The sequence below is a fragment of the Centropristis striata genome, chromosome 12, assembly GCF_030273125.1.
Source record: "Centropristis striata isolate RG_2023a ecotype Rhode Island chromosome 12, C.striata_1.0, whole genome shotgun sequence".
Classification (NCBI taxonomy): domain Eukaryota; kingdom Metazoa; phylum Chordata; class Actinopteri; order Perciformes; family Serranidae; genus Centropristis; species Centropristis striata.
In genome coordinates, this window is record NC_081528.1 from 20,896,733 (window position 1) to 20,913,595 (window position 16,863).

Here is a 16,863-nt window from a genome sequence, read left to right on the forward strand (position 1 = left end):
AATTAAACTCTCATGAGCTATTTTTGTTGTTCCCATTATATTTATCCAAACAAATGCACATTTAGTTGTAACAGACATTAAAAATGAACAATAAAGTGAAGAAAACAAGGTTGTTCTGATAATGTTTCCATGACTGTATATTGTCAATTTTCTGAATATTAATTGAAAAAGATTAAAAGTACCCAGATGGAAATTTTAGGCTAATCTGGTCAATAAAGTACCTAACTCATGGTTTATTTTGTCATATCGCCCATCCTTAATAAGCATAATTTCAGTGCAAAAGTCCAAAAAAGATGAACCTGCACATCTTCACCTGAATAATAATGAATTGGCTTTTTAAAAATGGGTCCATTTTGTTACAGCTGTCCAACTTCACATACTAGGGCCTTTTAAAGCTGGAATTGATGGACACCAGCATTAAAAAGACAGTTGTGTGTCTGGTTTATTGATCGAGCATTATTATCCTCTTACCTGCCATTACAGCAATAGAACATGAGTTCAGTTAACGCAGCTGTTGGTGTCCATCATTTAGAGATGAATCCTCCAACCCCCAACACACACACACACACACGCACACACACACACACAAACACACAAACACACAAACACACATCTTCCTCCACAAACACTCCATTGATTCCCAGAATTACAACTTTATTGGTTGGAATTTCTGCATCTGTCCGGCTCAGTCGACAGTCACCTGTTGTGGATTTTAACAGCTGGTTTTCTGCCCTCTGCTGCTTTTTACATGAACCCAACTTAGCGCTCCTCCTTTTGTTTTCCTTGTTTTTATGACAGATGTACACTACTTTTTAATGTTCATAAGGAATATAGATTATTTTTGTGAATTTGTTTATTTCAGAGTATAAGAGATATTTTGAATTAAATGTTTAAAGCCAATTTTGTAAACTGTTAAATACATATATAAAACGGAAAGTTTTATGAACCTACTTTTTTTTTACAAAACAAAAAATAAACCACAGTTAGAATGGTATCTCCTCTTGTGTGTCAGTGTCTTGATTTTTAACGTAAAGTGACGTGTAATAGCTAAAACAGTTACATGTTGCATCATGAACAAGTGTCGGTTTCATAAAAGGAATGACTTTGCTCTCCTGTGCAACTCAGCAAACATTTGAGCTGATCCCTTCAAAACAATGTCCATCTGTGAACAGTCTCACCAAAGAGTTCTGAATGTTGTCCTTGTTTTATCTGAATCAGTGCAGAGGTAAGGGAAATGAGTAATGCCTTAGAAAAAGTGTTGGGTTTTTTTCTATTTTTTTGAAGAATTGGCAACCAGTTCTCAGCCTGTGGTTGCCATCAATTGGAGCCACTGTAACAAAACAAAAAAAATAGAGACTGCAAAACATGCACCTCCAAAATTCTATTTTTAATAATTGTTGACTGCTGATTTGTGAAGAACACGACAACAGCTACACTACTGGTATTTTGTGTGCTAGAAATTAAGAGTGGACAGGTTAACACTGAAGATAAGTATCAGGTAACACACACTCCCAAGAATTTAGTTTGGCTACTGTAATAACGGTTTCATTCTTACATTTTTATTATTAATCCGGCATACAAGTGCATCTCAATAAAATAGAATATCATAGAAAAATTGTTTATTTCAGTAATTCAATTCAAAAAGTGGAAATAACACATTATATGGATCAGTTACACACACAATGAAACATTTAATGTCTTAATTTATTTAATTTCTTCTAATTATTTTAAAAAGTGTGTTTAATATGTAAATGTTGGCCTCTGAAAAGTATGTCATCTATATGACTCAATACTCAGTTGGGGCTGTTTGACTTGAACTACAGGAAATTTACTTTTCCATCATATGTACTGTATAACTGTATGGTATGTTCATTAGTATCGTTGTGCTTCAATGATAATAGTTAAAACTTTGTTTTGCTGCTAATCGTGGTCCAGTCTCCCTTGTAAAAATAGATCTTCACTCTCTGAGGGACCAACCTGGTTAAATAAAGTCTAAATAAAACAAAAAATAAAATGTATCAAAATATAAAGTGATTAAAAATGGTTATATTTACAGTTCCAGCTACCAAGAGCTGATGCCTGCAACCATGTCTGCTTTTCTATCTTGTTAATCATGTTTTAACCCCAACTATTTACCTTGTGAGCCTCAGAGGTGATGCTCAGGTTGGGAAACCTTTAAAGCCCCAAAGAGTGGGTTCCAACAATATTCTGCATTAAATAATAAATCACAACAGACCAGAGCAGAAACAGCCTACAGTATATGTTTACTTGTAACTAACCTTATTTAAAATGTGAGGGAAGATGGACATAAAAACACTTTGTGCTGAAGAAGTCTAACAGCTGAAACATCTGGATTTTGTGAAGCTTCTTTGACTAAAAAAAAAAAAAATCAGCTTGCTCTGCCACCTAGAGGCCAACATGTGGAACTGCTCAGGTGGAAATTTTTCTGATGCAGCAGACAGGCAACAAGGTCACAGACACGTCTCTGCATTGCCATTTTTAAATTAACTTCCATTGCAGACAAATTACTTTAATCTGTGATACAGTTGTTGCTTATTTCTCCCCAGTGATTAAGCAGCAGGGCAGGAGAGTTTTCTGCCCTACAAAGTCTAACTGCAGTAACTACATTTTTGGTAGAAATTGAGTTAGAACTAAAAATGAACTCCTTGATGTCTGTTTTATCTTGTGACAAAGTTTTAGATTTCAATTTTGCTTTATTTCAGAAAGAAAATGTCAAAATTGCATTAACTACAAAATCCAACTCAAAACCAAACAGCAGCGGTCTGCTTTGAATATATACACAAATTTAGGCTTAAAACCAAAGCAGACGGTCTACACTGACTGTGATACAGCGTAGCCTTGTATTTCTTCATTGTGTTGAAAAGTGAAGACTAGTAATAGAAATTATATTATAATTAAGTTTATTTGATAGGGAACTTATACTAGATAGTCATCAGGTAGAAAGTGAGATAAAATCATATTAAGACTAAAATATAACATTAATTTATAATATTAAGTCTAAAATACACAAATCTTTGAATAGAGTTGTTAACCAAGCTGAAAACAAGAACAACATTGTACTTACTGCTCTCTGGTTTTGCATTACCTTTTACAGCAATGCAAAACCAGAGTGCAGTAACTACATTTTTGGGGTCAAAGTTCAAATAAATCGTCATGATTTGAGTATAAATATGACATCAATACATGTAGAAATAAGTGTCATATCACTGACCTACCTATAACCTGTTAGGCTGGCCTGTTAAAAATCTTTATTAAACTTTAAAGCAGTTTTTCTCAGGTTTACCCTTTATGTAGTTACTGCAGTTAGACCTTGTAGGGCAGGATAGATAGCACTGATGCCCTACAGCTCACACCACACTGGAGCCCTGTAGCTTTTTATTCCAGCCTCAAAACAAAAGATTCAGAGACCTTGTAAAATCAGTAAGCCTTTTATTAAATTAAAAACATCTGTTGAATCTTAACAAAATGTAAAATGAAGGAAAAAACAAACGTCACCCAAATGAATGTACCGTTAACTTTCTAGTCCGCCTTAGTGTTCACAGTATCAGTGGAACGGCTGTCTTAACGTCTTCTGCTCTCACATCTCACACCCTGAGCTGATTTCCTGTGGCACAAAGCAAAACTCTCTAATGCATACAGGATGTACAGATGAGTCTTTATGCTTCCAGGAAACCATCAAGGAAATAAAAGGGGTCCTCAGTTCAAACAACAAAACTAAACTCAGTTCACAAAATGTTGCCCCGACAGTTGCTGAGGACTGATGTGTGGTGGAAATGAAAGAAAAAACGAAAACAGGCGTTTTTATGCCCCTCATACAAAGGATATACAAAGGACAGCAATGTCCCCGTTCAGTTCAGAGGGGACAAGAAGGGCAGATGTCTCTGTATCTTAAGACTCCAAAGCGATTACATACTGTATATACAAACAAATCGGCTTGAAAAATTGAAGGGTTGGCACAGTCAGTGTTGAATATGGTGGTGACCACTTTTATGGACAGAGATGCATGTTTGGACAGCATATTAGTTTATGTACAAATACAAATTAAAGTCGAGGAGGGTGACTTCTCACTCTGCCTCCTCTGTCTAACAAAAACAAATCTTATCTGACGTTGATGATGTTACAGGCAGGAAAGGCCAGTCTCAGTGCAAATGCTCCAGCTTGCGTAGCCGTAAGGGGTTGGGGAGAGCCTGCTGGTTGCGTACGGAGGAGGGCTCCTCCTCCGGCGAGCGGAATAGCACCCGACCCCGGTGATTGAAAAGGTAGAAGGATGGGTGGTTCCTCAGTGTATCGAACGTTCTGGAGAAAAAAAAGCATCAAGTGGTGAAAAAACTGGCACTGGACAAATATGGTTCTGCTTGCCAAGAGACAAACCTTGCATGAATATAAATAAATAAAGGATGATTTCCTTTTGTTACATAGATGATGGCTGGACCACCTTTTTTCCAGTAATTTTCTTGTTAATTTTAATGCCTGGCACAACTAAAGGTACATTAGTTTGGACAAATATAATGATAACAACAAAACCAGCACATGAGAGTTTCATTTAAGCTGATATCTAGCCATTTTCCATGGTTTTCTTGATCATGATTTTGGTGGGAAATGGAAAATATCTAGATATCAGCTCTTAAATTAAACTCTTATCAGCTATTTTTGTTGTTGTATTTGTATTATATTTGTCCAAACAAATGTAAACAAGGTATGTATGTATGTATGTATGTATGTATGTATGTATGTATGTATGTATGTATGTATGTATGTATGTAAGTAAATTGGGAATGTAAAGGCACTTTGTTGTTTAATGTTTTTCGGGCTGCACAGGCACAAGTTCTGTTTTGTAGTTTATAATGTCCTCAAAAATCAAAACATTTAAAAGAGAGACTGAAGTTTATGCGTTTGTTCTAAATAAAAAGTAACATTAAAACATTTCAAAGTCATATTTAGACATTTTAAGGCCTTAAATTCAAATTGTTGGATTCTAGACGTTTTAAGACCCCGCGGATACCCTGAGTAAATCAATCAAGAATCACTAAGGACATTGATAAAGATTCCGACCAATGAGCAGAATCAATCATGGCATTGGTATCAATAAAATCTTACCAACTCCAGCCCCTTTTTCTGGTAACTGTAAAGGAAATGTACCACTATTTCAAGATATTTCATAGAATAAACAATAAGAAAAAAGAAATAACTTGTTTTCCTCAGTCACATTTCCACAATTGGACTCATAATGGGCAGATAGATGTAACCAATCTACCATCACATCATGTTGTTATGGCAGTTATTACTCTCATAAAATAGCTTGAGGAAGCCAAAATCATTTTGTTGACTCAACAGTATTTTTCCTTGAATCTTAATGATCTGGCATGGGACCCATTGAGAAAAAAAATGCTCCTTTATATTACTTTTGCAGTTAGAAAAAAGATGATGAAATCTGTAACTCGGTAGTTAAACCATCCAACCTTCACATAAAGAAAAAAATAATGTAAAATATTTATAGTTGTTGTTTTAAAGTCATTTGTTGGGAGGTTTCTTCAGTGCACTAACTAGATGTATTATATTGTCAATTTTTTCTGTTATTTACATTATGGTTTAAGACCTAGACAATACAATCTTATAGTTTATTCATTTAATTTTATTTCCAATTACAATTTTGCCTTCCTTGCACTGTGATCTGTCTTTTTTTGTGCTGCATCTACATGAACCAGTTTAACTGTAAAAAACGCTTTTTCTGCTATCTATCAGTGTGTCTGTAGGAAGTGATTCAGAGTAACATTTATATTAATGTAGTGGAGGTGGTGTGTGTGTGTGTGTGTGTGTGTGTGTATGTACTTCCCCTGTGTAAAGGAGACACAAACAACCACATTATCAAGGGAGTGGGTGCTGCAGCTCTACTTACTTGTTTTTGAGCTCTGAGGAGGCGTCCATGTCTTTGAACTCTCCAGCAATGTGGACAATACCATAACAGGTCATCACAAACGATAACAAGGTCTGTAATACAATCTGTGAAAAAATCAAATAAATATAAAGATAATGATGAAAATAGAATGTACATCATTTTGTAAATGTCTAAAAATGTTTAAAATCGTCCTATTACCGTCTGTTGATATGTATTATATCAGATTTTTTTTAAGACAAAAAAACACCATATTACAAGATGTCCAAAATTTTAGGGAAAATAAAACGGCATAGTATATAGTATGTTGATTTTTGTCATAAATGGTCAAATTTTATAATGCCTAAAAATGTTAAAAAATAGTCCTATTACAGTCTGTTGATATGTATTATTGTTGTTTGTTTTGTACTGTTTGTTTGTTTGTTTTTTTTTTCTATTCCCTTATTTCCTTGATTGTCTGTTACATTACTAAAATGTTACAAAATAAATAAAAAGATAATTGAAGAAAAAAAAGGTCTAATATTAAAATGTTTAAAAATAGTCCTATTACAGTCTGATGATATTATAGCAGAATACAGAATGTACAGTATGTCGGTTTTTGTCAAAATGGTCAAATTTGAAAATGCATAATTTTTATAAAATGGGTCAATTACAGCCTCCTGGCGCATGTCATCACTTTATATTTCCAAAAAATGACAGAAAAACACAATGTTATAGGCTGTCTAAAATTTGAAGAAAAAATTATAGTCTGTTGATCTGTAAATACCAGAATATTTTCTAAAAAATGACAAAAAAAAACACCATGTTATAGGCTGTCTAAAATTTGAGAGAAAAAGTAACCCCATAGTATGTTTTTTTTTTGTCAAAAATGGTCACATTTTTAAATGCCTGAAAATGCTAGAAATTGGTCTATTATAGTCTATTGATACATGTGGTAGTATAGTCTGTCCAAAAATAGCGAAAAAACACTAGATTCCAGAGAATATGGGGACCGCTTATGACCTCCTCTATCATACCATAATAGGGTACATAACATTCAAAAAAGGATGAACTGTGACCATGGACTGATTTGATTTAATTTGGTGTATTTTTTTTTTTTTCGTTGTTGTTTGTTTTGTACTGTTTTTGTTAGTTTTTTCTATTCCCTTATTTCCTTGACTGTCTGATACATTACTAAAATGTTACAAAATAAATAAAAAGATAATTGAAGAAAAAAAAAGGTCTAATATTAAAATGTTTTAAAATAGTCCTATTACAGTCAGATGATATTATAGCATAATACATAAAAACATCACAGGAAAAACACCATATTATGGGCTGTCCAAAACTTGAGAAAAAACAGTAAAGTATGCAGTTTTTTTTGTCAAAAATGGTCAAATTTCAAAATGCATATATTTTTTCAATGGGTCAATTAAAGTCTCCTGGTGCATGTCATTGCTTTATATTTCCAAAAAACGACAGAAAAGCACCATATTATAGGACGTGTTGTGTGAAAGGCAGGTGGAGATTAAAATGGATGAATGTTATGAGGATAAAGTGACTCACATCGATGGGGAGCGTCTCGTTTTCCTTCTCTGTGAGCCTCATGTATGATCGATCTGATGGGAGAAATATCAGGTTTATTAGCAGCCATTCAATGAAAAGCGGAACACTGAGGACGACACACAGCCAGCAGAAAACAACCACCAGGGACCCGTCTGTCATATGAAACACAAAGCTGGTCACAGTAAAGTCTGTGTGGAGATATTTAACACTATGTAGAGGATTCTCTGAGTCTTTCTCCTGTGAATGGAGCTTAGCTCAGCTAGCGGTTAGTTAGCTGGCCGTTGGACCGAAAGGCCCAGGTTGATGTTTTATCCCGCTGCCCGGTGACTGGGGAGCCCGCCGGACACAAACAGGGATACAGAGAGCCGTGGTGTCGCTCCCCGCACTGAAACTTACGCTGTGCTGCTGAGAAAGCTGCATGAGCTAAGGCAAAAAGTCCGACACCGACAACACCTTTCCAGAACGACGAGGCCATCTTGATCCAGGGCGAGGAGGAACTGTGAGCAGTGTCGTAAAACACTGTCGTAAACAGCCGCAACCATGACACGCTCATATTACACAAGATACTAGCTAGGAGGGACGGAAAATTAGATTAAAGTAGAAAATAAATAAATACAAGCATAAACTAGGGAATAAATGTATAAATAAATACACATGAAAATGTAAAAAAACAAAAAAAACAAGGGGAGATGATTAAATAAATAAATAAATGAAAATGTAGAGATAAATAAATACAAACATAAAAAGTGAATAAATGTAGGAATAAATAAATAAATTCACATGAAAATGTAAAAAATAAATGTGGAAATAATTCAATAATAAATGAAAATGTAGACATAATGAATAAAAAACACAAAAAATGGATAAATGTAGGAATCAATCAATAAATAAATACACATTGAAATGTAAAAATAAATGTGGAGATAATTTAATTAATAAATGAAAATGTAGAAATAAATAAATCAAAACATAAAAAGGTGAATAAATGTAGAAATAAATAAATAAATACACATGAAAATGGAAAAATAAATGTGGAGATATTTTAATTAATAAATTAAAATGTAGACATAAATAAATCAGAACATAAAAAGGTGAATAAATGTAGGAATAAATAAATTCACTTAAAAATGTAAAAATAAATGTGGAAATAATTAAATAATAAATGAAAATGTAGAAATAATAAATAAAAACATAACAAAGTGAATAAATGTAGGAATAAATATATAAATTAGAAAAATGTGGAAATAAGTCAATATATAAATACACATGGAAATGTAGAAATAAATATGGAAATAACTAAGTAAATAAAGGAAAATGTAGAAATGAATCAGAAATAGAAAATAAATAATGCATTACATGTAAAAATATAAAATGTACATGTATCTTTTGCAATTATTAATTAATTAATTTTGACATTCATTCATTCATTTTTTATGCATATATTTATTTACCACAGACTGATAAAACATCTGAAACATCTTACTACAGATGTCAAGAGATCTGAGCTTCCTAAAGAAAAAGAGGTGGCTCTGCCCCTTTTTGTAGAGAGTCTAGTCCCTAAACTGTGTTTAGGGACTAGTTCAACTTATTATCCAGGTATACACCTAGATACTTAGAACTTGGCACCACCTCCATGCCCACCCCACAGGTATTCACTGGCTGAAGAGGGGGCTTGATCCTGTGGAAATCTATGATCATTTCCTTAGTCTTTGAGGTGTTCAGTAGGAGATAGTTCTTGTGACTCCAGTCACTGAAGGCTTTTATCAGATTCCTATATTCAGATTTCTGTCCATTCCTGATACATGGCACAATAGCAGTGTCGTCCAAGTACTTCTGGATGTGGCAGGACTCAGAGTTGTATTTGAAGTCCACTGTGTACAGTGTGAACAGGAATGGAGCAAGAACAGTCCCTTGCGGAGCCCCTGTGCTGCTCATTAATGTCCCAGAAACACAGTTCCCCAACCTGACATACTGTGGTCTTCCTGTCAGCTAATCTGTGATCCAGGAGATGAAGGAAAGATCCACTCCCATCTCTGTGAGCTTGTTTTTTAAATTATATTATCAGTTGTCCTTAATGAGATTATATAACAGTTTATGTACTGTGCTGGACTGTATCTTTTTTATTTAATATTCATAAAGCTACATTTCATAATTTTAATGTGATTGTGATGTTTATATGTGCCAATTAATTTGCCATTAATACTATCCTGAGGTAGTTTTTTTGTTTGTCTTTATTGGCAATTAAGGAACATTACAATCATGAGGTCAGACAAAGAGGGATTTCGAGAAACAAATGTCATGAATCAAAGAACTAATCAGGAGAAATAGTAGTAAAAATAATAAATAAATAAAAAGAAAAGAAAAAAAGAAAAAGAGGTACATTGGTCACGCAGAGAATACGAAGTTCATAAAGTCTGTGCATTCACTGATAATGATTTTAAAAAATCATATAGTTATTAGAAATTCAAGTTATACATTCATCAAGCTGTCATAATATTGAAGAAATAGTTCATTTTTTGTCTTTTATAATTCTGAGAGACTTAAGAAGATAGTTGACTTCAAGTAGAAACACCTTAAACTTTGGCTTAGCTTTGAGAAATCTGTGTTTGTGTATAGAGAACTTACAAGAGAGAATTAAACTATCCTGAAGTAGTGAGGGCTCTTACTTTGAAGGCATGACGTAACATCCGCTCTAGCCGCTGCCCTTTCCTGTTAGCTAACACAGAGCTCTCATCTCATATTCACACATTCACTCACATTCCGCTAACTAACGTTATCTCTTTGATATATTTACACAGTCTACAGTCTACTTCTTCCACCAGACATAAATATGGCAGAGGCCATTCAAAAGAAATTGAAAGCGGAGGTGGAGAAATACACACAGATGCAGAAAGGTAGGTGGTAGCTAGCATGGCATGGCTTCTCACACCGTGTCTAACTGACCATATTAGGACAGCTAGCTATTCGTTACATTTACTCCTGTACCTTTACAATGTATGGTTGCAACAATACTCCATTCGTGTTATTGAAAAAAACCTCCACTCAACAATGTTTGTCTGTTGTTTAGATGTTAGCAAGAGCATGTCAGCCAGACAGAAGCTGGAGACGCAGCTGACAGAGAACAACATCGTCAAAGAGGTAAATAACATCTTATTTTCCTTTAACAAACATTATTCTATCAGCTGGTGCTGTTTGCCCAGACCCAGTTATCCATAAAGGAAAATGAGGATATATGATGGGGATATACCACAGACCAAGTGGACCACATAGAACACATTTCTGATGTTTTTTTAATTCTACCCCTAAATGTTAAAGATAGGAAATGTGACATGTACGTTACATTGGAGCGTTTATGGTTTTTATGTTTATGATATTTCTTATTTTAAAATACGAAATAAACTAGACACATTTTCTGCTTACAGAGACACAAATTTGCAATTTTCTTTGCATCGCCACAACATTTATCAAAATTATTTTTCAGATTTGTCTTTAAGAAACAAAATAATAATAAATCAATAATAAATAAAAACAAATAACCATTTGCCTTTTTGTTTGCATCTCCATAACATATATCAAAATTGTCACTTTAATTTGTTCAGGAAATATGTCAGAAAAAGTTAAATGCAATACAGGACACCCTATTAACGGATTAGAATTGTTAAATGGGTTTAAATTTAGCAAAAATAAAAACAAAATTAGCTTTTTGAAATTAGCTACTTTTTCACATTTCTGTTTCCAGTCACAGCCAAATTTTGGAGAAGTCACTTCTTGTCAAAGTCACATGACCACCACACCAGGGTGTTGAGTATGTGTCACTTAGGGATTTAATGAGTTAATGTGAAGCATAAAGCTGAATAAGGGAGATTTTAAAATATTTAAAGTGTTTGTTACACAGGTTTCACCATGGGTTCTTATGGGTTAATTTTATGTACTAGCATTTGTAGTATCTGATCTCTCTCTTTCTCTGTGTCTTATCAGGAGCTGGATCTGATGGACAGCACAAACATCGTGTATAAACTTATTGGCCCAGTATTAGTGAAGCAAGACCTGGATGAGGCCAAAGCCACAGTCACAAAAAGGCTGGAGTACATCAACGGAGAGATGTGAGTCACTAATGCCACTGTGCTCCTCTATGGAGTGATCATGCAAGTGGTCCTAGATCTTGCACAGGCTGCATAGACTTGACCAGAGCAGATACTGACAAATCTACAGGTTCAGTGAGGTTGAAGTAAATTCAATTATTAATTATTATTTACACATATTAAGGTGTATTAGGGTTCATAACATTAATATTTTGCTATTTGAAGTCCAGTTTAAACTATGTCCAGTAAGTTGTAGAAGCAATTTTGGGGTTGATACCATTTGTTACACACATTTGGTGCAATTTTATTCATATTGAGAACGGATCAAAATGGTCTAAAACCCTCCAGAATATATATTTTTTAATTTATTTAATTTATCCTTTATTTATTTTCTCGAGGAATCATTGAGGGCAACCCCTCATTTACAATGATGTCGAGAGTACAGAGAAAACAGAAAACAGCACAGACAAAACACATGCAAAAACATTAAAAACAGTTACAGTGAAAGGCAGAGTTGTTGGTCATCATAGTTTTAAACTGGCCCAGCAGAAAAACTGAAAGCAGTTTTTCCAAATTCAGTATTAGTCCGGGGAACATTGAGCATTAATCACTAGAGCGTGTTGGATAATGACTATGTGACCAGTTTAGTAAAGTGCTGAGGTATGGTGGCATGTCGCCTATCAAGACTTTATAAATGAAAAGGAACCAGTGGATGTCTCGTCTGATAGATAAAGGTGCTCATCCCACCTTGTTGTATAGAATGCATGATGGGTGGAGTAACTGTCACCAGTGATGAATGGGAGTGCAGAGTGATAAACAGAGTCAGGTGAGGTGAGAGTGGAGGCAGAAACATGTCTATAGATAACATCAGCATAACCCAGAACTGATAAAAAGACAGCCTGAATGATCTGTTTCCTACAGAACAGAGGGAAGTTTGCTTTGTTTCTGTATAAGTAATATAACATCAATACACCAAGACCTTTGGAGCAACATTGAAGACTCCATGCTGTGATTTGGGTTCAAAAACTTGGATCATATTGGAGATTCCTGTATTTTTAGCGATTGGATGACTAGCACTTTGTTCTTCAAACTACTGAGAAACCCCATTGGTGTCAATATACCTAGGGAAGCTTAGAGCATATCCTCTGAATGCTCTAGGTCTCTAGTTTATGGTTATAAAGTTTCATGAGGCTGTGATTACTCTAGAGGTCACAGCAGCTTATTTTATACAGTGAGGTCAAGACTCAAGAAATACCCTCACTGCAATGAACTGGCAACTACTGATGACTAACATCACCTCACAGGAAGAAAACTGGCCTCATTGAATGAGTCTCAGCTTTCCACTGATACCCAGTTTATGTCATTCAAAGCCTGTTTATGGACCTCTGTATGCACAAATATTTAAACACAGTAGGTGGACGTAGCAAATTTGTACTAAATGAGAAAAACAATGCAGTTTTTGCCTTTAATTGCATGTTATCAGCATAAGTCATATGCTGTTGGTAGCCATGTTTGTAAAGAGCAGACTTGTGGGAGCACAGATATTTTCATTTTCATTGAGATAACTAGGCCTGTCACAATAACACATTTTTTAGGACGATATATTTTCCCAGAAACTATAACGATAAACAATAGTATTTTTGTATCGATGTTGTTTTAGTTTTATAATGATATTAGAGCATAATAAGTACATCCTTTTCCACAGCAATGAACTTTTAAATCTCGAGAATATTAAACAGTGGAATTAAAATGTGGAACAAAAAAACTAAAATATCCTTAAAAAAATAAAACAAATAAATAAACTACAACCAACACAAATAAATTAGACCTTCAGGCTCTGTTAACAAAACATTGCAATGAGATAATCATTATGTATTATATTATTTTATTATTAAAATAACATATAAACAGCTGGAATGGCTGCTTGGGAGATATAGTGGGGTTTTTTTCAGCAATTTCTACTGCCTGTCAAACATTAACAGCATTACTTTAAACACAACACAAAAAAGCACAAAAAGTCATGCATGTAAACAACAATATATTGCGTCCAGAAAAAAACTATCATGTCCATTTTTATCTATCAAACGATAAGTCAACAGCCCTAGAGATAACATGAAGTCAGAGGTCACATGACTGCTTTGAAAATAACCATCAAACATAAACAAATAGCTTAACTTTGCAGCATTATTTCGACAATTTAACAAAACGATATCCTGACACACATAGTGCCTGTAGATTCCTTAGATTTTCTTGTTTCAAATGATACCAATATCTCATATTTTGATGTGGCAGTATTGTCTCAACTACATATCTCTTTCTCAAATATAACAGTATAACTCATAATACCGTTTACTGCCCAACGTTATTTGTGAGCACCCTCATCAAAAGCTTTTTGAATCTTAAATCTTCATAGCGAGAGGTATCAACACTTTATTACAAAGGACAACATAATTATTGTAATGGGTAGGTATGAGTGCATTTATTTTATAATATCAATTCATCTCGTTCTCAACGTATCTGTCGTCTTAACAGGTACCTGGAAAACCTGAACAAAATGCTTAACATTAATCACACCAGTAGGCAGCTCAGAGTGTGGATGCTGTTTAACCCTCTGGGGTCTGATATACCACATAATATTTACTATACTCATGTTTGGTATTTGGTATTTTCTTAGCACAACTTCAGCATGATCTGACAATTATTTATTTCACTTTAATCCAATTTATTAACCCTTTGGAGTTTGGGGCTATTTTGATGGGTTTTGACTATTTTTCATTCTGCCTGTATAAATCCCTTAAAAAAATGTTGGTATCATTTTTTTCAACACAACCTCGCCTGATTATTATTTTGTCATTTTGACTTACAGGATCAACATTTTGAACACACACAAAAAAACATTAAACACACATAAAATAACAAAAAACAAACATAAAAAACCCCCATAAAAGCACAAAAAATGAGAACAAACAGAAAAACAAAAAAATACACAAAAACACACAAAAAAACATATGTAAAATAAATACGAAATAAATTGCAAAAAACACACAAAAAAAACTTTTACCTTTGCTGAAAAAGAGTTGATGCGCTAAATTGGACATGGAAACTTCTGGAAAAGCCAAAACTTTAGAGAAAAGCTGACAGCAGGGCTCCATGCTGCTTCGTTTTTATGTTGCAACGTCTTGAGGCTCCGGCACTTTCATGGACTCCAGAGGGTTAAAGCTCAGCTGTGTGTCCTGCAGCTCTCTTGCATGTAGAGGGCAGTAATCAGCAGGAATCTCTATCTCTGCTATAACATCCTTGTCACAGCTGCTACTCTGTGATTACAGAAGCAATGTGACGCTACCATCTTTATTTTATCAGGTTGTGTTTTTTGATGCTGTTTAACTTTACCATATTAAAAATAGGGGTTTTCTGTTTGCCATTGCCTAGTTCCCAATGTTTGTGTGGGATAGATGTAGTCAAAATATCATTATACAAAAAAATGCAGAAAATGTTAGCAATATTTATTTTCTGAAAGTGAATATAATGTAGATAAATGTGGCCCAATGTGTTTCATTCTGGTGTTAAAATCTATCTTTTTCTCTTTCTTTCTTTTTTCTTCTGTTACAGTCAAAGGTACGAGACGCTCCTGAAAGAGATGGAAAAGAAATCGGAACAGCACCGAGAAGTCTTGTCCAGTTTACAGCAGGAGTATCAGAAAGCTCAGGGCCTGGCTGTCGGCAAAGTCTGACCAAGTGACCCAGCTGCATGCTGACACACACACACACACACACACACACACAGATAAAAGTAGAACGGGTTAGTCATGATATAATGTAGAACTTTAACATGAGGCTGAGCAAATTCTGCTCGTATCTTGTCATTTATTTGTTATTACAGTGACTTTTCCCTTGTTACTAATAAACACGTTTTTTCATGAAAGGTCACGGCTTCTCTGTAGTTTTACTTGTGTGAGTGGAGTCTCTCTGTGAGAACCAGCTGGCTGGCTGGGTGCTGGTCTCTGTTGAACATTTGCTGTAATGAGTGGGGCGGCCGGTGACCACCAGAGCAGATGTTGTCCAGTCACTGACCCGCCCCACAGCTCACAGCGGTGAGAAAAGCACAGCAGTGCAGCTTTGTTCACACTAATGAATGTGCTTTCCCCCGCTGTCTACCACCAGCAGAGGATTAAGGCAACATGAATAATCAAAGACAAAGTCTTCTGAGGAATCAGGGACCAAAACTCTCTGAAAAGCAAATGCTGACTCAGGACAAACAGCCCAGATATCTACTATGACTTTACAGTTGTGGTTGGAGACAGCTTGTAGAGTCTTGTTAGTCTTTGCTTACTGACCAAAATGTGCAGGCTGTTCTATGTTATTGCAGGCTGTTTCCTACACTAGTAGGCTACATTTTCAAGATGCATGAGATATCTTAGCAACATTTGTGTTTAACTATGCATATTAGGCGTGAGAGCTAACAAACTAAATCTTTCTGTATATCTTTATATCTATGTATCCAATGAACACACTCAGGGTCTCTGTATCACATTTTGGATGCAGTAAACAAACCAGAATCTGATGCAAATAACTAGTTAAATATATGCAAACAAAGTGTGGCTATGCTGAATTGGAAGGATTGGATGTACTCTGATCTTTTAAGTAGCATCAAAATGTTTGTTGCAGTAAACAAATATTAGCATTAAAAATATACTTAAAGTACTAAAGTGAACACAGGCTTGTCTTCTGCTATCGGGTAGATTGGCCCATATTAGAATAATGCATATAATTGCATATAATTATTTATAGGCCTACTTTATATACTGATGTGTATATCTCAATATTACTAAATAGTTTCTTAGTTGATTAATATGTTATATTAAATAATCTGAATCTGCAAAGTAAATGGAGTTTAAAATATAAGACTTCCTTCTAAATTGTAGTGGAGTGAAAGTATAAAGTAGCACAAAGTAAGTTAAGGCAACATCAAAATGTATTATATCCATTTGCCATATGAGGTCCTTTTTATTGAGAATTGCGGGTTGTCAGCGGATGTTTAGAGGGAGATAGCAGGACAAAAATAAATGCCACATAGAAGTGGTGATCATCATCTGAGAGCTGAGGATCTAAAGATTAATTTGAGCTACAGCTCAGCACTGTGAGTCAAGTTTTTCTGGTCAAAAATATCTAATAAAAAGACTTAATGAATCATTAAACCTATGAGGGTGTATCTGAAGTCCTTTTCCATGTTCAACTATTTCCCATAAGTTGTTGCAGCAATTTTTTGGTTGATACCATTTGTTACACACATTTGGTGCAATTTTATTCATATTGAGAATGTATA

The 16,863-nt window shown here is 34.6% G+C and overlaps 2 protein-coding genes across 2 annotated transcripts; one reads left to right on the forward strand and one right to left on the reverse strand.

Moving 5' to 3' along the window:
- Window positions 1-1,537: 1,537 nt before the first annotated feature.
- Window positions 1,538-8,003, reverse strand: mmgt1 (membrane magnesium transporter 1). Its single transcript, XM_059346816.1, has 4 exons — window positions 7,856-8,003; window positions 7,460-7,512; window positions 5,918-6,021; window positions 1,538-4,317 (listed from the first exon to the last, which is right to left on the reverse strand). Exons 1-4 carry the CDS (start codon window positions 7,932-7,934, stop codon window positions 4,161-4,163), a joined length of 393 nt encoding a protein of 130 aa, XP_059202799.1. The 5' UTR covers window positions 7,935-8,003; the 3' UTR covers window positions 1,538-4,160.
- A 2,140-nt stretch (window positions 8,004-10,143) lies between these two features.
- pfdn6 (prefoldin subunit 6) lies at window positions 10,144-15,462 on the forward strand. Its single transcript, XM_059346315.1, has 4 exons — window positions 10,144-10,353; window positions 10,527-10,597; window positions 11,438-11,562; window positions 15,151-15,462. The coding sequence occupies exons 1-4, from the start codon at window positions 10,290-10,292 to the stop codon at window positions 15,269-15,271; spliced, it is 381 nt and encodes a 126-aa protein (XP_059202298.1). The 5' UTR covers window positions 10,144-10,289; the 3' UTR covers window positions 15,272-15,462.
- Window positions 15,463-16,863: the final 1,401 nt, after the last annotated feature.